Raw genomic sequence first — 22,711 nt, 5'->3', positions numbered from 1 at the left:
ACTCGGGACAAGTAGACGTAAGGCCTCGTCCAAATGACGTATTCCCTATGGATTTTCCGATTGGAAACAGTCAAAAGAATTTCAGAGCAAAGGACCCGAGTGAAAATTCAGACACTTGTTCGGTGTTAATAACTGTTGAAGGTGAACATAAATAAATACGTAAACAAAAGAAAACAATAATAATAATTGTTCAACCGAATTTAACCAATTATTTATGAGTATATACTTTGATTACTTATTGTTGTTTTTTACTGCCATTTTTTTTGCGATTTCTTAATTTGACCTTTGACTTATATTATGTGTATTTAAACTCTGATAAACAAATCATTTATCAATTAATAGATAACGAACCGCCATCTTGTCCACCTGGTAGTGGTAATTTTACTACCGATCCTGGAAGCGACAGGTCTACAGTTGATTTCTTAACTACATTTTACCCAGTTGATAATTCCGGACAAGTTTTTGGCAATTTTTCAACAATGGTTGGGTTTTATCCAGTTGGAAAAAGCGTGGAAACTTTAGTTGTAACTGACCCAAGTGGAAACAGTGTCGAGTGTACTGTTGAAATAAACGTCCGAGGTGAGTGATTAAAATAATATATCGGATAATGAAAATAGGAGCAAAAATTACGTCGAATGACGATGATAAGACGTGCTTCCGATATATCTTTCCAGTGTAGTACGAATAGGATATCCTTTAACAGTAACTGCCTCACCAGTAAGAATTGTTCATTATTAATATTATTTGATACTTTATACCTAATTTTAAATTTTGACTAATACATCTGTAAATTAATAGATACAGAGCAGCCTGTATTGAATTGTCCTGAGGACATGTTGATACCCCTTAAAGAGAATGCAACAGTGAATATCTGGTTGCCGATGATAAATGCAAGTGATAACACAGACGACATCCTTATCATTCGTCCTCATCCTGAAGATATATTTCCTGTTAATCTTGGAGTTGGAGACTTTTATTTTACCTTCACAGCAAACGACTCGTCAGAAAATGTCGGTAGCTGTGCATTTCAAATAACAATTTTAGGTAACTCAGCCTGTAGATCAATTTATTCGTGTGAATAATAAAGCGTTAACTAAATGCGCATGCGTATATAATTTACATATTTTATATACTTTCTGTAACACAATAAATTGCATTGATTAGCACGACTAAATTCGCCTCGTGGAAAACAGGCTTTTTTTGATATCTATTTTGTTTAGATTGTACGGTTCTGTAAATCATAATTGTACCAAACACCATGACATGATGCCCTCTACTTTATATTATCTTACAAATGTAGATTCTCTAACCAGGATGTAGTCCTAAAACAATTCAATTATACATTTTTATTAATTTGAATTTAAGATATAACACCACCTGAACTTGACTGTCCACCTGGCTATACTTTTTATACCAATCATGGAAGTGACAAGGGCACAGTTGATCTATCGAATTTAATAAAAGCAACGGATAATTCAGGAGAAGTGGAAATTCACCAAACTCTCCGAGCGAATTATACAATTGGAAGAAGGGTGGAAAATTACACAGCAAGTGATCCAAGTGGAAACAACGTGGAGTGTACAGTTGAAATTTACGTTCAAGGTAAGTGATTATAGAAAGGGAATAATCATTTAATACATAATTTAACGTTGATGAATAATATAATAATGATGAACATCAAAGTAAAACTGTACCAGAGAATGTACAGTGTTTAGGTAAACATTTAAAAAAAATCTTAATTCAAATTAAATTCTAAACGCTAAATTAATTACATACCAGGTATAGGTCGACGGTTGATTTCGGTTTGTTGTCGGTTGATTTCGGTTTGTTGTCGGCTGATTTCGGTTTGTTGTCGGTTGATTTCGGTTTGTTGTCGCGTATACAGTCTTGATTCAATCTCCTAGTATTTCCTGATCTGTGATATATTCCAGAGTAGGGCTGTGGGAACAAAATGCTTACATATTCATGATTTTTAATTATGTTGCGAAGATTAAAAATATCAAGCTATCAAGCTAATCAAACTACGTCAATGAAGTCACAGACATTTTCTTTTCACAACTACGGCTTCATTCTTCTACTATTATGTTAATTTAAATTACGAATTATTAGATACAGAACCACCTGTACTTTACTGTCCACCTGGTGGTAATTTCACTACCGGTCCTGGAAGCGATGTGGCGACGGTTAATTTTTCAACTACATTATACGCAACTGATAATTCCGGACACGTTTTTGGTAATTTTACAACAACTGTTGGTTTTTATCCAATTGGTAAAAGTGTGGACACGTTCTTTGCAATTGATCCAAGTGGAAACAGTGTGAAGTGTACAGTTGACATAAACGTTCGAGGTGAGTGATTATGAAATGAAAAACAGCTTAATATCAAGAATGACGTCAAAAATGATAGTAACGATAATCACTCACATGAGTTATAAAAAAGTTATATAAACATCCAATAAAGTACGTGATTCTAAATACGGTCCATTTGAGTATCATTTTTGGCGCTATTTAGTGATGAAGCACCGATAGCTGCATAGCGAGTCATTGCTTGTAAACTTGCACATTCTTACTCATACTTTGTTATGTTCTTTGTGTTTTTTTACGGATGTATTGGAAAGAGTGACGTACATGTGATTAAAACAATTTCTTTTAATTTATGTAATATACCGTAACAGATATAGAAGATCCAGTGTTAAATTGTCCATCTACCAACATGACGATTTATCCAAATACTGATTCTGTATTGGCATCTCTAAACTACTCAGAAGTAATGACAGCAAAGGACAACTCGATGGAAATTATCATCTCTCCAAATCCTAATGCAACATTTTATGGAGGAATTGGTATTGGACAGAATGAGTATAAATTTACTGCAGCTGATTTATCGGGAAACACGGATTTCTGTGATTTTAGGTTAATGGTTCCAGGTAAGGAAACGCTCCTATCATTTATAGATAATGAAAGCAAAGATTTATCAGCACGCCATCACTTAATAAATTGTTTAATATTCTTATTACAGTTTATTTTACATTAGAAGAAAAACGCAATGTAACAAGCCCTGTATCAACTGAGCCAGATAGTATCGTGTTTTGGGCCTCGACTGAACACGCTGTAAAAGAAGGTATGATTTAATCATAGGTTAACATCTGAATACAATATTAATATTCTTCAGATTTAATCAAATAACTGGTTACTGTTTTCCTTACATTAGAACACATTATGCTCAACATCGTAAGATCATTGTTGTAAGTCAAATATAATAAACATTGGAACTATCTTCCAAAATCCAACAAAAAATCGTGGCTTACCTCGTCAGTGACACTACAAAGAAGCGCACGCGCACACGCGCGTACAACTAACAGTAACAAAATAGTAATAGTCCTATAGTTTACGATGGGATTCATCAAGATTATTGTATTTTTTTAGATGGACCATTTGTTGTTAATGCAAGTTTAACTAAACTTTCGGCTAACACATTATTGGAAACTGTGTAAGTAATGATCAAGTGTCAGCCTATAACAATAAATAATAAATCAATTGCAGCTACCCTCTTAACTGTATTCATTGGTAAATACAGGCAGATGTGTCAACCTTATGTGAAATACATGGAAAAGAAATTACATTTTTACGTAAATCGTGAATATATTCTTTTATTTCAGTATCCCAAATTAATTTTTTTTTTCAGCAATGGAGAGTTTTACAAAAGTGTGACTGACGTACTTAATCTTGATAGTTTTGATAGAAATTTTACAAAAATAAGTTTGAATTGTGAGATTTACTTTCCTACATTAAAGGTAAGATTGAAACATAGGTAAGATTGAAACATAGGAACATTACAAGAAAAATTAAACACGTTTAAACTAAGTTGTAAAACATTTATATACAAATCAACTTAAATGTTTGTTGTTATTGTAATTTTTCTTTAAAGGAGAATGTGGAGGTGAATGAAAATGTACTTCCGGTTTGTCACTTTACAAATGATAAATATCCTCCATCGTAAGTATCAATTTTAGAAGAAAAAAAAAACAATCTGCACACGCTCAGAAACCAGATACGACCATGCGAACTCTCCGAGATTTCTAGTAGGCCTACTGAACAAGTATTTCGTAATGATATAAAGACATGGGACAGAACGTAAGCGACTCATACACCATAATACAAAACTTACTTACTAAAGATTTACTTTGTAATTTTTCACTTTATTAAAGCGAGTGTTTATGGGCAACTGATGGATGTGTAACAATCTACGAAGAAGACTATTACGTAACTGGTGTGACGTGTAGATGTAATCATCTGACGTCATTTGTCATTCTCATGAAACCAAAACCGGTAATTTAACTGATAGAATAGAACTCTTCCTTCAGAACATCGCGAAGGATATATACAGTACATATCTGTTTTATTAACACAAGGCCATGTCAGGGGACATTGGCCCTATAAATGAATCGCTTTCTTGGGTACCGAAGGTTCCCCCGGTTATTAAAACGTCACCTTCTCATAGCAAGGGGAAATAGCTTTATATAATTAGGCCATATGTGGTTTTGCTGTGAACTCATTCATAACTTGTTTCTGATATCAGACCCACTAATGGCTACTACCACACACAAACTGGTTGTGTTAGTGTATTCTTAGCTTTGTATAATACTTTACTCAATTGCTGTTTTCTGTTTAATAAAGAAATCAACGGATCAACACATGTCTATACTCACGAAATGTGGATTGGTAATCTCCAGCGTTTTTCTCATCATCACTCTAGTTATTATTTGTGGTTTTAGGTAAGTTACAAATAGGCCTACCTGTGGTATCGCTTAATCCTCGCCACTCTAATCCTTATACGTTGTGAATTTCAAGCTGAGAAGAAGTACGGCACCACGTGTATTGAAAATGTAGACAATACCCATGCCCCAAGGTTTTTGTTCTTGTCTTTTCTTATGTCAGTCCATTTGTCGGCGTTTCGATTTTGCCTGGAAGTAACTACTGGCTATTTCAAGAGCTATTACACATATGAAACGCCTTGTGTGCCAAAATATTTATCTTTTTACCAATATGAAATTGAAATACAGTCTATAGAACCTAGACTAAAGCTAATGGTACGAAATAAGTAATACACGATCGATTAAACGAATTAACATAACAACTATTTTCTAATTTCAGAGAATTAAGAAGTTCGGATAGATTTAGAATGCTGCGCCATTTGGTGATTTCGTTACTCTGTGTCAACACTCTGTTTTTGCTACTTGAGTCAGATGCTAATAAATCTCTGGTAAATATATCGAATGTCACTGACTTAACAGTTGAAATAAGTTCCTTTGAAAACTTGAATAGTTTGTAAGGTTGGTTGTAATAACATTGTTCTTCTTCTCGTTGATTTTTTCTTAAACTTCTTTTTCAATCCAATCTACAGATAGCATGTAGTCTGCTGGCGGGATCCTTACACTATAGTCTGTTAGCGAGTGTTTCATGGATGGTTATCATATCAACCGATTTATATATCAAGATCAAGCATCCATTTCTGAACCATGAACGACGATTCTCGTACAGCCGATTGATCGGTTGGATTATTCCCGCCATTATCGTCGGGATAACTGTTGGGTCAACGCAAAACAATTACGCATCTGATAGGTTAGTACAAAAATAGTTATTAACCAATAACAATGTTCGCCATGATGGTCATTAAAAAAATATTCCTATATTGTTTCTATTTTTTAGATGTTGGCTGTCCACAGACTCAGGGAGTACATGGGCATTCATTTCTCCAGTTTGCCTGGCTGTGTTGGTAAGAACATTTATTCCATTTACAAAGTTAACGAATAAGTTAATAATACATCATGATGTATACACACAAAGAACATGTTTGGTGTTCTTTCATTCAATTACTTTATTTTACAGATCGTACTTGTACAGTTATTGGTAATTGGCTACGTAGCTTATAAAAAATCTCAACTACCAAACCAAACTGGAGAAGATGCCCAACACCTCAAAAGAATCAGGTTAGGCCCTACAATGTATACATGCTTTGTCTTTAAGCAACTACTTAAGACGCAACATACGCAACTTAAGAAACTTTATGATATGGTATCCAGATACTAGTTGAAGAGGAATAGTTACTTGTACCTTTACGTGCGAAACTTCTTTCTAATTTCACTGTTGACTAAATTCAATTTATTTTACTTAATTTTGTAGAACTCTATTTAGTGGCATATTGCTCCTTACACCAACCGTTGGACTTTGGTGGATATTCGGTGTCGTAGTCATCTTCTCTGAATCGGTCGGCCTGGAATACATCTTTGTGACAATGAATTCCTTTCAGGGACTATTCATCTGGTTCACTCAGTGTGTTCTCAGCAAAGAGGTGATATATTTGTTCAATTTGTTATATTGATAATATTTTTTCTTTCATCGAAAAAAGAAGAGAGAAAAAACGAATACATGAATATGAATAGCATAATTAGAGAAAACAGTAATCTCCCTAAACAATGCTACTTTTAATACTTACAATATTATATGTTTTCATCTTTTCCATTGATTGTAAACCTCTAACTAAACTTTCCAGTATTTTATTATTCAACTTCTGTTTCCAATAATAGTCAATATAAACAATTAATTTTTATTTTTATCATTACTGTAAATAATCATTGTATATATTTTATAATTTATATTTATATTGGTCTTGTTTTTTTTTTTTTTGTAAAAATCTACTGTAATATTATATCTTATTGTGGTTACCATTTTAACAAATGTACGATTGATTGAATAAAGTTCACATATAGTAAAAGAAACGAATGAAAAGGGGGAATCCCAGTAACAGAACTTCTAAATGTAGAAACCTCCTATTATACAAACAAATTTAGAAAACAAATTTAGAAAACAAATTTAGAAAACAAATTTAGAAAACAAATTTAGAAAACAAATTTAGAAAACAAATTTAGAAAACAAATTTAGAAAACAAATTTAGAAAACAAATTTAGAAAACAAATTTAGAAAACAAATTTAGAAAACAAATTTAGAAAACAAATTTAGAAAACAAATTTGAAAAAGGCCCTTAATTTTACCTTTCATTTTTGTAGGTGCGAGATATTGTAAGGAAATCATTCAACAACCGAGTAAAACAGAGCGAACATACAGTAAACACTGCAATAGCTACGACAAACTAACAATCGACTAAAACTAACAGCACGCGGATTACTCGCGTGTTATACATATCCACTACACGTTTCATCTCACTTGTTGCACGAATTTTATTGACGCGCGAATATTGTAATATATTATTGTTATTTGTAAAATATAATATTTTAGATATTAAACTGTTTTAATTTTAAACTAATAATAAATACAATTAAATGTATGTATATTTCAACGAATGTCATTGAAGTGCGAGTAATATAATATTGTTGAGATAAGCATGTTTAAACATTGTTTTCATTTTGAAAAAAATTGATAATAAAAAATTCTTAATATATTTGTACTTTTATGAACCAAAGTTGTATTTACTGGTTATATATAATGTTAGAAGAAGGTTTGCAACAGTTTGGTTTAATAGAAAATTAGGTAAAAATTAAGATTTCTATAAACCGGAAGCAGTTGTGAAAGATCGCCTTATGAAAACGAAAGCGTCATATTGTTTGTAAACGAAACAAAGATGATTGCTAATTTCTAGGCATCTTTTACTTTTATTTAAAAGTATTTACAGCACAAACAGAAATTTGCGAAAACCTTAATTAGGTGGTTTAATTTGAGAAAGACAAAAAAAACCTGTGCTTGATTACTTCCAAATTATGTTGGATTTTTTTTTCATAAAATAATAGGAATAGTCGTAACGATCAATGTTTTGTGTTGAATAATTTTGGTGGCTTATTTATGATAAAATGATTGCTTGGTTGTTTAGGTTTGGTCGAATTATATATATCAAATTGTATAATTCAAATACTACTAACAAGTTCGATTGGATCGATTAGTACGAAATTATAATAAAACATTAAGAATGTATAACAATGGTATATTTGAGTTTAATTACATATTGCCTTTCAAACTCAGCTTAAATATGTGTGATATTATCTCTCAACTAATTCGTCAAGAAAGTAGTTGACTGGTTTGGTGATGTAGATGATCTAGTCTCCAGCATAAAGTATACAGTATAAGTTTACCGTCTTTCAACTCAGAATACTCTCATGATGAAATTGAGGACTTTATTTTACTCTGCTTTATTTTACATTTGTATTAATCATTTAGCCTACAGTGGTGAGTATTTTTTAATTGTACTTGCAGTCCAAACAACTTTAAACAATGATAAACGTTTATATATTATATATGCTTCAAATTGTGTTAAAAGTGGAGCTCCACCCAGAAAATTACTATTTTTCATACATTTCAACTATTATTTAAAAATATCATCCCTTATACTTCATATTTTTTTGAAATTTTTTTCAATGAGTACGATTTTCTTGAAAATCACGCCTTTTTGCGTTTTGGGGGGATACCTTGTAATTTCCTATTCTTTTACATGCAAAAGGGGGGTATATTTGAATAATCCTAAAAAATTCATTTCTTCACCAAAAAAAAAAAGTAAAATGTATATTTATGTAACTTTTCCAGATCTTTCTATTTCTGGTATTTTTATCACGTATACATTGCGCAATTTTGCGTAAATAGACACTTTCCCCCGTTCGGGTCCAATTGGGTTTTTTATTTTGCTAGGGAGTCCGATCACGTGACATTTTTCACAATCACACACTACTGCAGCTGGCGATCTGTTATTTTGTCGCGATGTTATTTTTGACGGGCGAAAAGTATATTAAAACATTCTGAATGTGACCCTATTATGTTTCACAGTGTAATAATGTGATTATGAGACTATTACTAAAATGTCAAATTTAACGAGATTTGAGAAAGATGTGGCTATATATTCAATAAAGCTAGGCCTAGGCCTACTAGAGTGTAGGTATGTACCGATGCTGCTTAGTGGCTTGGCCTCTAGCTAGGCTAGGCTGACAGCAGTGAAGTTTGTTTTGCTGTCACCCGACCTTGGCCTACCCATGGGCCATGATAGGGTGCCTGAATAGTTGCTTTTCAGTCAGGTCTAAGCTTGCACATCGCTTTACTATTCTTTACTACTCTTGTTCTGTATAGGATTTTGTGTTTCACAGTTCTTAATATGCGAGAAAACCCAGGAACGATAAATGGGGCGAAACGACCATGCCTATGAATACATAGGCCTCTAGACAAAAATTCAAGCCTAGCTAGGCTGAGCAGACGGCTTAGCTAGGCCTAGCCCTAGCTTAAAGTTAAAAGCAATCTGATAAGATTATAATGCTGTTGTTGTTGTACAGTGAAAATCATGAGGTTACATGTAAATTATACTGACATTCTTATCGGAAATATTACTTAGGCCTAAACAAATCGTATTAATTGTGTGTATAAAATTTATTCCCAATTTTTCGACACATAATTTACCAAAGGGAAGAAATTTCCACAATGCGTTGACCAGCGACTAAAACGCGTCAGTCGCTAAGTGTAACGCGTTTCGCGACGTATTGTAAACTAATAACCCCTAAGTTACTGAAAAACTGTAATTTGTTAAAAAACACTATTTTCTGACCGATTTTTTAGAAATGAGTTTTTGGAAAATATTTCCGTATTTTTCCTGGTTTTTTTTATGTAATCACTTTCAATTAAACATACTTAAACATAATATAAGCTGAAAAAGTCTGAGTGTAGCTCCACTTTAAATCTACAACTTTGTGTTGATATGTATGTTGGCATCTCTATAGTGAATAATTGTAGATGTTATGGCAAGCATACAAAGCGTGCAATATTAAATTCATTTTTTCTCACTTTTTAAACATTTTCAATAGTAAATCTATCTGTACATATTATTGTATTGAGCTTTTATGAAAATGTGTTTTACGAATTTGTTTTCTTAATATTAGATATACTTGATTGTCCGTCTACTGTTAATGTCTCTACCGATCCTGGAAGCCACAAAGCTTCGGTTGATTTTAATAATATAATAGTAATACATCCAACGAACAGTTCAGGACCACTAACTATTACCCCATCATTTGGTCAATTTCGAATTGGAAAACACTACACTGTCTTCAGAGCTACTGATCAGGCAGGAAAATATGTAGGTCTATCGTGTACAATTGAAATAAATGTCAAAGGTGAGAATATAAAAACCAGGTACAGTAAAATAATTGACTCTGATAATATGGAGAAGAAAATTAAAACGCAAAATTGCACGTGTTACCTTTAAATATTTTCCCACTAGAACGCAATGCATCGACTTAACGAAGCAAAGTGCTGTACTAAGCTCTGTCAAAGTAAATCAAACTTTAGACCTCTGTGACAAAAAAGTGTGATGTGCCCATATATGGTAGTGATATGCTTAAATATGGTAGTGATATAACATCATCATGTCCATATATATGGGCACATCACATTTTTTTGTCACATAAAGTTTGATAGTGTAGACAGAGATTTAAGTAATCACGTGGGAACCGGCGATGCAAGTGCTTCAAAACGCAACTGTGCGCCAATCAATATGCGCGTAATCGCGTGAAAACGAAACATTGACTTTCGATTGGATTTGTCGCCGGCGCTGGACCAGAACCGTGTCGGAACAGATGTGAAAGACCCTTAACGCAGCAACGCGTAGTGCAGCGCAGAGTGTGAAGTGAAAGTCTACGGCAACTAAACGTTGACGCAAATCAAGCAGGTTAAAAGCACAATTCAATTTGGAAGAAGGAAATTTAAGTCGGTACAACGCAATTGAGTTGGTGTGTTCTAGTGGAAAACCAAGCTTTAAAAGATTCTCTATTTTTTAGGCGTAAGCATTATAGTATTAAGCAAATGAGCTGTTAAATTTAATTCACTTCATTGTTAACGTACGGTGTAATTTGATATACTATAAGTCTACTACTACTCACCAACATGTTGGAATTATAATGATTCAATATAGTCATTTTTGTTTTGACCTTCATTAATTAGGCCTACACATGACAAAATTAAATTTGTTTTTCATTAAAATTAAATATTAGATACAGAGGTTCCTGTACTTGACTGTCCGGGTAACGTTACCAAAAGTCTGCGTGTAAATGAGGCCACACGATACATAGAATTTGGAAATCCGGTTGGTGTCACTGACAACTCACAAGAAAATCTCACGTCCCACCCACATCCTGATATTTGGTTTCCTGCTCATCTTCGAGTTGGAAAGACTAGTTATACTTTCACAGCAAATGATTCATCGGGAAATTTCGGTAGCTGTACATTCACAATAACAATAGTCGGTAGGTAACAATAACAACAAGATGCCCATTCAGCCGGCCGCCGGCAATATATTGCATTTATATCCACGTTCAAGTCAATCGCTAATGTGACATTCTATAAAATATAACATTGAGCCAAAACATTAATTGAAAACAATTAAATATATTTCTTATTGATTTGTGTAGACGTAACACTGCCTGTGCTTAATTGTCCATCTGGTGCTTATTTCACTACTGATCCTGGAAGCGACACGGCTTCCATTGATTATTCAAATGAAATAACGGCAACTGATAACTCACAACAAGTAGACGTAACGCCTCGTCCAATTGACGTATTCCCGACGGATATTCCAATTGGACACAATGAATTTTCGTTCAAAGCTGAAGACTCGAGTGAAAATGAAGTAACGTGTTTAGTGGTAATCATTGTTGAAGGTGAATATTCTTTGAGAAATAATTACAAATTATGAAAATAATTAAACTTAAATGTAAACTTTCAACGACACCAGCTTGTTATTTGTTGAACAACAAAATTGTAAATTGAAAGTTGTTACATAGCATGCATCATATTGTACTACATATTCAGCTGCAGATTTTTAGCGATTTTTTACTAATAAATTCTTTTTATATACCTTCAATGATCTTACAGCCTTTTCTTATGTTTAAGTTTTTTTTTAATTACTATTATTTGGTCTTACTGTCGACATTGCAATGGATAAATCTTTTATTTATCTTATCTTAATTAATAGACAAAGAACCACCTTCGTGTCCACCTGGTAGTGGGAATTTCACTACCAATATTGGAAGAAGCTATGCTACGATTGATATCTCAACTACATTTTACGCAATCGATAATGCAGGAGAGGTTTTTAGTAATGTTACGGCTGGTTTACAGATTTATCCAATTGGGAAAAGTGTTGAAACTTTTTCTGCAAGTGACTCGAGCGGTAACAATGTGACGTGTACAGTTGAAATAAACGTTCGAGGTGAGATATTGCATTTATTTGATGAATTATTTTGTCTGTTAAAGGTTCTTTCAGTCTTTTGGCTGCTAATATTGTGTTAGTAGCACTAACAAATAAATAATCTATCTTTTAATAGATGAAGAACCACCGGCTTGTCCACCTTTTATTAGTAATTTCAATAATGATCCTGGAAGTGACATAGCTACGATTTTCTTCCCAACTGTATTTCACCCAACGGATAATTCTGGACAAGTTTTTAGTAATTTGTCAACAATGTTTTATCCACTTGGAAAAAGTGAGGAAACTTTAGTCGTAACTGACTCAAGTGGAAACAGTGTGGCGTGTACTGTTGAAATAAACGTCCGAGGTGAGTGATTAAAATAATGTATCGGATAATAAAAATAGGAGCAAACAATTACGTCGAATGACGATGATAAGACGTACTTCCGATATATTTACAGCAACTGCCTAACCAGTAAGAATTTTTCATTATTAATATTATTTGATTGAATTTTATACTTACTGTTAAATTTTGACTAATACATCTGTAAATTAATAGATACAGAGCAGCCTGTATTGAATTGTCCTGAGGACATGTTGACACCCCTTAAAGAGAATGAAACAGTGAATATCTGGTTGCCGATGATAAATGCAAGTGACAACACAAACGACATCCTTATTATTCGTCCTCATCCTGAAGATATATTTCCTGTTAATCTTGGAGTTGGAGACTTTTATTTTACCTTCACAGCAAACGACTCGTCAGGAAATGTCGGCAGCTGTACATTTCGAATAACAATTTTGGGTAAATCAGCCTATAGACCGATTTCAATTATAGACAAGTATTCGCTTTGAATTAATGCCACACCCTGAAGGCCAGTTTTCTATTTGATATAATTTCTTTAAATGTCCATCTTCTGCCGACACTAACTAGGGTGTAGTTCTGAAAAAATTCAATATACTTTTTTTTTTATTAATTTGAAATCAAGATATAATACCACCTGAACTTGACTGTCCACCTGTCTATACTGTTTATACCAATCCTGGAAATGACATAGGCAGGGTCGATTTATCGAATTTAATAAAAGCAACGGACAATTCTGGAGAAGTGGAAATTCATCAAATTCTCCGAACAAATTATACAATTGGAAGAAGGGTGGAAAATTACACAGCAAGTGATCCGAGTGGAAACAACGTGGAGTGTACAGTTGAAATTCACGTTCAAGGTAAATTATTATATAAATGAAATCAACGTATTGGAATGCCCTGCTGACATAACGACATTTCTTGAAGATAATGCAACATTGAAAGTAGTCCCAGTGACAATAAATGCAAGTGACAACACAAACGACACCCTTATCATTCATCCTCATCCTGAAGATGTATTCCCCGTTAATATTGGAGACTTTACCTTCACAGCAAACGACTCGTCATGAAATGTCGGTAGCTGTACATTTCAAATAACAATTTTCGGTAGCATGGTCTTTATACAAATTCCAGAAATCCATTTTTTAAATCATTTTATTCAATTTCGATACAATACCACACCGTAACTCCTTCACAAGCTTCCAGTTTGAATAAATGTTACGATTTTTCCCCGTATTTAAGATATAACACCACCTGAACTTGACTGTCCACCTGGTTATACTTTTTATACCAATCCTGGAAGTGACAAGGGCACAGTTGATTTATCGAATTTAATCAAAGCAACGGATAATTCTGGAGAAGTTCAAATTCATCAAACTCTCCGAATGAATTATTCAATTGGAAGAAGGGTGGAAAATTACACAGCAAGTGATCCGAGTGGAAACAACGTGGAGTGTACTGTTGAAATTTACGTTCAAGGTAAGTGATGATAGATGAACTAAACGTTTAATAATGATGAACATCAAACAGAAAAAAAACAGAGAATGTGTTGAGGTGAAAGTTTAAATAAAGACGTTAATTTAAATTAAATGCAAGTTCGCTAAAATAATTACATAGTTTTGTTGTCGTTTGATTTCGGGTTGTTGTCGGTTGATTTCGGGTTGTTGTCGGGTGATTTCGGTTTGTTGTCTTGTATACAGTCTTGATCCAATCTCCTAGTACATCCTGATCTATTGTATTCCCGGATCGGGCTGTGGGAACGAATTCTTGCATATTTATGATTTTTAATTATATAGCAAAGATTAAACATATCAAGCTAATCAAACTACGTCAATGAAGTCACAAACATTTTCTTTTCACAACTACGGCTTCATTCTTCTACTATTATGTTAATTTAAATTACGAATTATTAGATACAGAACCACCTGTACTTTACTGTCCACCTGGTGGTAATTTCACTACCGATCCCGGAAGCGATGTGGCGACGGTTAATTTTACAACTACATTATACGCAACTGATAATTCCGGACACGTTTTTGGTAATTTTACAACAACTATTGGATTGTATCCAATTGGAAAAAGTGTGGACACGTTCTTCGCAACTGACCCAAGTGGAAACAGTGTGAAGTGTACAGTTGAAACAAACGTTCAAGGTAAAGTATAAAACTACGTATATCAAATGATGACGTCATATCTTGTCTTCCATATGAGTTGGCACACATGATAATGATGATTATAAACTACACTAAGTTTTAGGGGGTTACGTGGTTCTAAGCAAAATTTCATTATAATTTTTATTCAACAATATACATAAAAATCGGAAATAACAAAAGTTATGTAAGATCACCATTTTTTAATTCATACATTTTATTTTTCAGTATTTGCTATTTGTATTGTGTTTTTTATGCATGTATTGAAAAGAGCAGCATACGTGCGAATATAATATCCTTTTAATTTATATAATGATAACAGATATAGAAGATCCAGTGTTAAATTGTCCATCTACCAACATGACGATTTATCCAAATACTGATTCTGTATTGGCATCTCTAAACTACTCAGAAATAATAACAGCAAGGGACAACTCAATGAAAATAATCTTCTCCCCAAATCCTAATGCAACATTTTATGGAGGAATTGGTATTGGAGAAAAGGTGTACAACTTCACAGTAGCTGATTTATCGGGAAACATAGATTTCTGTGAATTTAGGTTAACGGTTCCAAGTAAGATAACACATTATGCACGCGAGCGCGTTATAAAAGTATTATTGCGTAGTTTTTATTATTATTATTATTGTTAGTATTATTGGTGTTATTATTATTATTATTATTATTATTGATATCTAAATTAAAATATTATCGTGTCAATTTTCATTTTATTATTGGTGAAGCTGATGACAGTGAACATACAGTAGTACCTTATTACATAAAACAACACATAAGCTTAAACGTATTGTTTTTTTAATTTTAATAAAGCCTACTTTACATTAGAGGAAAAACGCAACATAACAAGCCCTGTATCAACTGAACCAGATAGTATCGTGTTTTGGGCCTCGACCGAAAACGCTGTAAAAGAAGGTATGTGTCTAAAATGAACTAACTAAGCTAACTGAACGTTTAAACACATTTTGTTTACTATCAATACCATAAACCATACATTTTTTTTTCAAACTTTCTTAAAAATACTTTGCATACCTTGCCAATGACACCACACACATACAAATCAACAAAACCGCACGCGTAAAAAATATGATTGATGACAGTACATTTTTAGTACGCGAACGTCAATTCAATAGTAACACAATTTAGAGACGCTTACAGTTTTAAGATGGGATTTATAAAGATTATTTTATTTTATAGATGGACCATTTGTTGTTAATGCAAGTTTAATTGAACTTTCGGCTTATACATTATTGGAAACTGTGTAAGTAAAATAAATAAGTATAAAGAACTTATACAATAACAAATACAGATATTCCTATTCTTCATCCATGGCAGGTTTTAAATAATAGACCCTTTTATGAAAATAGGGTACATTATATCAATATATTGATTTTTTCAATATATTCATACCTACAAACCAGATGAACATTTTCAATCATTCATTATATCAACCAGGGATTCGACAATTTACTAGAAATGTTTCAATCTAATTTTCTTTCAGCGATAGAGAGTTTTTCGAAACTGCAACAGACGTAGTTACTCTTGACATTTTTGATAGAAAGTTTACAAAAATAAGATTAAATTGTCGGATTCATTTTCCTATATTAAAGGTAAGTTTAAAACACCAAAAAGCGATTACATGCATAAGATTTATAATGTGATTTATTATTTCGAAATGATTGATACTAAGCCTATCGACGTTAACTGACGAAGAAGTGTATCACAATAATCATATGTTCCAAAAAATAATTTTCGGTATTCATTTTTAATCCAACAAAAAGAAAATTGCGTTGAATAGAAATTTGATGCCAGTTTGCCACTTTACAAATGATGATCACCCTCCGTCGTAAGTATCAATTTCAGATAAAATACCACGCACACATTGAACGCTCACAATCCATAACACACATATCACTGTGGTTGCTGTTTGTTGCTTTTGTTTCTGACTTTCCAAAATCACTTACTACTACTGAAGTACCCTTTTACCAACATAAAAAAGTAATCCAAAGATTGTGAAGGATTTATGGCAACCCTTTGATAATTACCAATAAACTTACTTACTAAAGATTTACTTTGTAATGTTTAAAGCGAGTGTTTATGGGCAACTGATGGATGTGTAACAGTATACGAAGAAGACTATTACGTAACTGGTGTGACGTGTAGATGTAGTCATCTGACGTCATTTGTCATTCTCATGAAACCAAAACCGGTTAGTTCTTCTTTTTATACTTCTCTATCATTGGGTTTTTGTAGCAGTTTATGTATTTTAGGCTATATTTCAATGGGTTACTTATAGTTAAATATTTTCTGTTCAGTTTAAGGAGGAATCAACGGATTATCAACACATGTCTACACTCACAAAATGTGGATTGGTAACTTCCACTTTTTTCCTCATCACCACACTTGTCATTATTTGCTGTTTCAGGTAGTTACAAATAATTTAAATAATTTCAAAGTTGCTCCTATAAGTTTTTAGGCCTACCGCTAATGCACTGGGCCGATGAATAGAACCAATATTTTCTAATTTCAGAGAATTAAGAAGATCGGATAGATTCAGAATGCTGCGCCATTTGGTCATGTCGTTACTCTGCGTCAACATTCTGTTTTTGCTACTTGAGTCAGATGCTAATAAATCACTGGTAAATAATCGAGATAATGTCACTTTTCAAGTTATTAGCCCTTACAACGGAAAAAGTGGTTTCCGAGCACTTTCTCTGGCTGTACTTTTGATCTGGCTTTCTGTTTATTTCACTTCTCTATACATTGAGATCCAGCCACCGAGATAGATAGATACCAACAGCATGGTCATTTTATATCATTTCATCTGATAAATTTTTTAACATTTCCATTAAAATCTACATCCAACCAATCTTAATCATCTAGCACGCACGCTTCAAACGGCAAGATATAGTTCCAAGTACATGTGCTTTCTCGTTTGAGAAATATGCTAAAGTGCTAAAAAAACGGGGTTTTCTCGATAAACCTTTATTATTCAAAGTATGCGTTACTCAACCAATCTAAGTCTTGAGATTTTAGAAATTATTGTAAGAAATATAATAACACTTTTTAAAAACTGTTTATTACAATAATGTATATGTATAGAGAGAATACACTAGCCAGGCTAGGCATTGGCATCGGCATCTTTTTTATTCCTAATTTTCTGACATAACTTAGGTGCTCTTAAAATTGAGGGCATCAAACATAAAACTTACGAGATTGAAAGGAGTCGGAAAGCCACAGAAAAAAATAATTGGTGTATTGTATCTTTCAAAATTATTAGCTTAGCTGGTCCTGTAGAATTATCATTTCGTTTCATATACCAATGTATACGTGCAATTAGTTTCTTTTAACTAAATATTATCACAAGCTTTGTCAATATATTTATCATGTTCAATCTGGGACGGTGCGACCACACAGTTGGGATAGGCGAAAAACAAAGAATAAAATCCCTTAAATAGAGGAAAATTCTCTAAAAATTCCTATCCGTCCAAGGGCAAGAGAGCACTGCATAACGTATTCAAAATACTTATGTTTTACATTTCACCTGAAGAGTGCGGCCAGCTACATGCTGGTCGCACGAAACAAATTTGTAGCGATTAAAACAATGAAGTAACCAAGTTTTCTGCTGTTATTTATTTATTTATTTATATATATATTTTTTCCATGAAACAGATATTTCGCTACCAACTTAGCGATAAAAGCACAATAATACAGTAACTAGGTGACGTTAAGTTAAAATAATACTAGAATTAGTACAGAACAAGATATGAGGCCACCTTCTAATGTAAAAGATTAACCGAGTAAAATTAAATAGTGTGGCGTGTTGACCGCGAATGACAAACCAGTCCCTCTACACCTGCACAATGACATTTGCATAACAACGCACAGCATACCAAGCCGTGTCGTATAACTACGATGAGATATTAATTTTTTTCTAAACACGTAACGAAGAGAATTCTCAATTATGATGATAATTTATACGTACGTCTAGAAATGTAGAATAATACACTAGAAAAAAAAGCAATTTTAAAACTTAAAAGTTCAAAAACTTTTCTGAAATCATTTTTTACAATAAATAAAGAGAATAAACTAGCCAGGCATATTTACACATTTCTATTTATTTGTTCCTAATTTTCTGACATAACTCAGGTGTTCTTCAAAATGAGGGCGCCAAACATAAAATTTATGAGATCGAATGACGCGATAATCAAAAAAAAAAAAAAAAAAAAAAAAATTTGGTGTGCTCCCTTGCCTCTAGCACGGTAAGGCCCTCTCACAGCCTTGGGTCACGACATCAGATGCTTTGATGTTATCGCCTCATAATGCCGTGGTGGAAAGGGGGACGTTTAAATCTGTGAACCCCAAACACAGAAGCTCGCATAGCTTTAACTCAATTCCACCGAGACCGGCATGGGGTTTGAACCCATGATAATCGTGTTCCACGACGCTCTACCAACTGAGCTATCCGGCCTTCTGGTTTATAGAAATGTTAATACGAGTTTCGTTCCCTCAAAATTAAGCTCATGAATATTCATATTTAGGACGTAACGATTAGAATGACGTAATATGAAGCGCGTATAAGAATATACTATTGTCACTCTTCATTACCCGTGTACATTGTGGCAATAACGGGTAGTGCTCAAATAACTATCGTTTGAATTCTCTCAGCTCTACTAGCTGGGGTTCGAATCTCTACGTTTTTTTTGTGTTTTTTTTTATAAAATGTTGTTCTTTTATTTTAAAAGATATATGCATATTTAGAGAGTATAGTTAATTTAGGATAGGCAGGGACTGGTCCAATTCCAGGGCCGGCACTTAGCAACTCTTTTTTTCAAAATTACTAGCTCCACCCAACCATGGTGGGCTGGTCCTGTAGAATTATAATTTCGTTTCATATCTCAATGTATACGTGCAATGAGTTTCTTTTAACTAAATCTTATCACACTCTTTGTCAATGATTTTTATGTTTATGCCTTTTTATGTTGGAAATAAAGTAAAGTATAATTTCCGGGGACCTGGCAGCTCTATTTTTCAATTTCTCATCTCAGCCTCAATCACGGTACGTGGAGCTGAGGTCCTAATGAGTCTTATATATTTTGTTTCATATTTCAACAAATCATGTCGTAACATCATTAGGAAACAAACCAAGATTCTCGCTAGGATCATAGTCAATAGAAACTTTATATTGACTATGCTAGGATGTAACGCAAGGACATAAGACACAAGCAAGTTGGAATAAGCCTAGCTTTCGATTGGCCAATTCGCTTGCGTTGCGGCTTACGTCTTTACGTTGCGCGCTAGTGGGAACCAAGTCACCTTGCGTTCCGCTGATTTAGAGAGTTTAATACAGTCACAGGTTTACGTAGACATTGTATTTATGTTGATCAAGTAGTTCATGGTTGGATTTCCGATAAGCCTACCAAAAAACGCAAGAACCACGGCTATCAAGGTTTAATCATAACTCCATGGTTTAATCTAAACAAATTTTCACTTTAAATTTGATTACACAACAAACAATTTAAAATCTGTATTCAGTTTATATACTCGAGCAAATAATTCTCAATGTCAGAGTTGTAAAACTAAATAAAATAAGTAGCTTAGGGGAAACGATCCGAAAGTACCATTTAAACTTTCTTTTCCTATCAAATAGATAGCATGTAGTCTGCTGGCGGGATCCTTACATTACAGTCTGTTAGCAAGTGTTTCATGGATGGTTATCATATCAACCGATTTATATATCAAGATCAAGCATCCATTTCAGAACCATGAACGACGACTTTCGTACGTTCGATTTATCGGTTGGATTATTCCCGCCATTATCGTCGGGATAACTGCTGTATCAACACGAGACAATTATGCATCTGACAAGTAAGCAAAACCTTATTTTAGGTATTAACCAATCAGTGGAAAGCTTGAAATGACGGTCCAATCATTTTTGTGTGATTTTCTACTTTTAGATGTTGGCTGTCTACAGACTCAGGTGCCATATGGGCATTTATCGCTCCAGTTTGCCTGGCTGTGTTGGTAAGAACAGTTATTCAATTAGGCCTACAAAGGATTATAAAGCGTCAATACACACATTAGGGGTGGGGATGTGGTGGGTGGGGATGTGGTGGGTGGCTGTAGAATAATTGAGGTTTGCAGTGTGGTGTTCTTCATTTTACAGATCGTACTTGTACAGTTATTGGTAATTGGCTACGTAGCTTATAAGAAATCTCAACTACCAAACCAATCAGGAGAAGATGCCCAACACCTCAAAAGAATCAGGTTAGGCCCTACAATGTATACATGCTTTGTCTTTAAGCAACTACTTAAGACGCAACATACGCAACTTAAGAAACTTCATGATATGGTATCCAGATACCAGTTGAAGAGGAATAGTTACTTGTACCTTTACGTTCGAAGCTTCTTTCTAATTTCACTGTTGACTAAATTCAATTTATTTCACGTTATTTTGTAGAACTCTATTTAGTGGCATATTGCTTCTTACACCAACCGTTGGACTTTGGTGGATATTTGGTGTCGTAGTCATCTTCTCTGATTCGGTGGGCCTGGAATACATCTTTGTGACAATGAATTCCTTTCAGGGACTATTCATTTGGTTCACTCAGTGTGTTCTCAGCAAAGAGGTGATCTATTTCTACTTTGTTTTACTCAAATACTGGTAGAATTCCCGAAAATCTATTCAGTCCTATTTTTGTAAAGCATATTCCCACCATACAAACAAGAAAAACTGATTTTAAAAATCCGATTTACGTTTTATTTTTGTAGGTGCGAGATGTTGTAAGGAAATCATTCAACAACCGAGTAAAACAGAGCGAACATACAGTAAACACTGTAATAGCTACCACAAACTAACAATCGACTAAAACTACAGCACGTGTATTTTCAAGTGTTTTTGCCGTCTTTTTGCATTCATTTCTTGCTTGTCATTGAAGCGCGAGTACCGTAATTGTACAATATATTTTGAAGACTCAACCGTGTTATTGTTTCCAATCGTAAATAAATAATAAAAAAGAATGTAATTATATTTCTTTTATTAACTAGTTATTACTACTTATTTTATACTACTTTACATCGAAAGTCATTCGGTGGTACAATAATATAAACAGATATAGGCTAACTCAATGTACAGTAAGTTTAGTTATTATATTAAATACGTATAAAGGACAAAAACGTAAGCGCGCAGCAAGTAATTGACCAATCACAACGCGGTGGATCTTTCAAACTGTCGCTTGTGATTGGTCAACTCACTTGCATTGCGCCTACGTCATAGCGTTGCGTCCATGTGGGAACCAATATATATATATATTATAGTATATGCTAATTCTTGTCTAGCAACATATTTTGTTTAATTATTTACACTAGTAAATATATAGTTAATAGTATTTAGTTATCAGAAAGCAAACCTCTTATTAAATATTTATATATGCTGTGCGCAGTTGGAAAGTATGTAACTCTACGTATGTCTCTAAACGTAAATTTACTATCAGTGTATTACTATATTTCTTCTCAGTAAAACAAAATAAATACATATTTTCTATATACTGTAAAATAAAGCAAATGTTTTTAATTCTAATAATAATAATATTAGAGGATAAAAATAATGTGATTTTATTTGTACAATAATGCACTTTCTACCTAATTTACAATTAATTAAAATCTTTCAAATTGTTGATGCAGAATGTATACAGTTTTACAGCATAAACTATTAATGTTGATTTAGCTTACAATTGAACTGTAGCATATAACAATTAAAGCACCAGGCAATTATTACTACCAAATGCTAGGTAGTGTAACATTAACTAAACCTACGATATAAAAATAACCTCTTCAAAATATCCAGAATATGACAGACTAACACGATTTTTAATAGATACAATGACCTACGACATTGACCTATGACCTTATTCTAAAACTGTAGCATTTTACAAATTAGTTATATAAGTT

The 22,711-nt window shown here is 33.4% G+C and overlaps 5 protein-coding genes and 1 long non-coding RNA gene across 6 annotated transcripts; all 6 read left to right on the top strand.

Moving 5' to 3' along the window:
- The first annotated feature begins 1,011 nt into the window (after window positions 1-1,011).
- On the top strand, window positions 1,012-2,121 carry LOC140059619 (uncharacterized). The gene is made up of 3 exons (XR_011847237.1): window positions 1,012-1,044; window positions 1,366-1,602; window positions 2,110-2,121. It is a non-coding gene; the product is annotated as an uncharacterized lncRNA (long non-coding RNA).
- A 563-nt stretch (window positions 2,122-2,684) lies between these two features.
- On the top strand, window positions 2,685-4,058 carry LOC140059618 (uncharacterized). The gene is made up of 5 exons (XM_072105601.1): window positions 2,685-2,927; window positions 3,020-3,121; window positions 3,427-3,490; window positions 3,686-3,794; window positions 3,929-4,058. Exons 1-5 carry the CDS (start codon window positions 2,714-2,716, stop codon window positions 3,998-4,000), a joined length of 561 nt encoding a protein of 186 aa, XP_071961702.1. The 5' UTR covers window positions 2,685-2,713; the 3' UTR covers window positions 4,001-4,058.
- Window positions 4,059-4,284: 226 nt separating this feature from the next.
- LOC140059534 (adhesion G protein-coupled receptor L4-like) lies at window positions 4,285-7,245 on the top strand. The gene is made up of 8 exons (XM_072105470.1): window positions 4,285-4,329; window positions 4,678-4,775; window positions 5,155-5,263; window positions 5,405-5,622; window positions 5,710-5,776; window positions 5,890-5,990; window positions 6,184-6,352; window positions 7,068-7,245. Exons 1-8 carry the CDS (start codon window positions 4,315-4,317, stop codon window positions 7,152-7,154), a joined length of 864 nt encoding a protein of 287 aa, XP_071961571.1. The 5' UTR covers window positions 4,285-4,314; the 3' UTR covers window positions 7,155-7,245.
- Window positions 7,246-7,503: 258 nt separating this feature from the next.
- Window positions 7,504-11,737, top strand: LOC140058349 (hyalin-like). Its single transcript, XM_072103912.1, has 4 exons — window positions 7,504-7,516; window positions 9,927-10,160; window positions 11,037-11,288; window positions 11,454-11,737. Exons 1-4 carry the CDS (start codon window positions 7,504-7,506, stop codon window positions 11,735-11,737), a joined length of 783 nt encoding a protein of 260 aa, XP_071960013.1.
- On the top strand, window positions 11,734-14,435 carry LOC140058348 (hyalin-like). The gene is made up of 7 exons (XM_072103911.1): window positions 11,734-11,755; window positions 12,017-12,253; window positions 12,369-12,599; window positions 12,792-13,037; window positions 13,222-13,458; window positions 13,841-14,077; window positions 14,395-14,435. Exons 1-7 carry the CDS (start codon window positions 11,734-11,736, stop codon window positions 14,433-14,435), a joined length of 1,251 nt encoding a protein of 416 aa, XP_071960012.1.
- Window positions 14,436-15,138: 703 nt separating this feature from the next.
- Window positions 15,139-22,182, top strand: LOC140058347 (adhesion G protein-coupled receptor L4-like). Its single transcript, XM_072103910.1, has 13 exons — window positions 15,139-15,322; window positions 15,575-15,676; window positions 15,959-16,022; window positions 16,263-16,371; window positions 16,543-16,607; window positions 16,850-16,970; window positions 17,077-17,186; window positions 17,292-17,400; window positions 20,412-20,629; window positions 20,719-20,785; window positions 20,928-21,028; window positions 21,222-21,390; window positions 21,533-22,182. The coding sequence occupies exons 1-13, from the start codon at window positions 15,187-15,189 to the stop codon at window positions 21,617-21,619; spliced, it is 1,458 nt and encodes a 485-aa protein (XP_071960011.1). The 5' UTR covers window positions 15,139-15,186; the 3' UTR covers window positions 21,620-22,182.
- The last annotated feature ends 529 nt before the right edge of the window (window positions 22,183-22,711 follow it).

This window comes from Antedon mediterranea, chromosome 9, assembly GCF_964355755.1.
Source record: "Antedon mediterranea chromosome 9, ecAntMedi1.1, whole genome shotgun sequence".
NCBI lineage: Eukaryota > Metazoa > Echinodermata > Crinoidea > Comatulida > Antedonidae > Antedon > Antedon mediterranea.
This window is presented reverse-complemented; position numbering and strand designations above follow the sequence as displayed.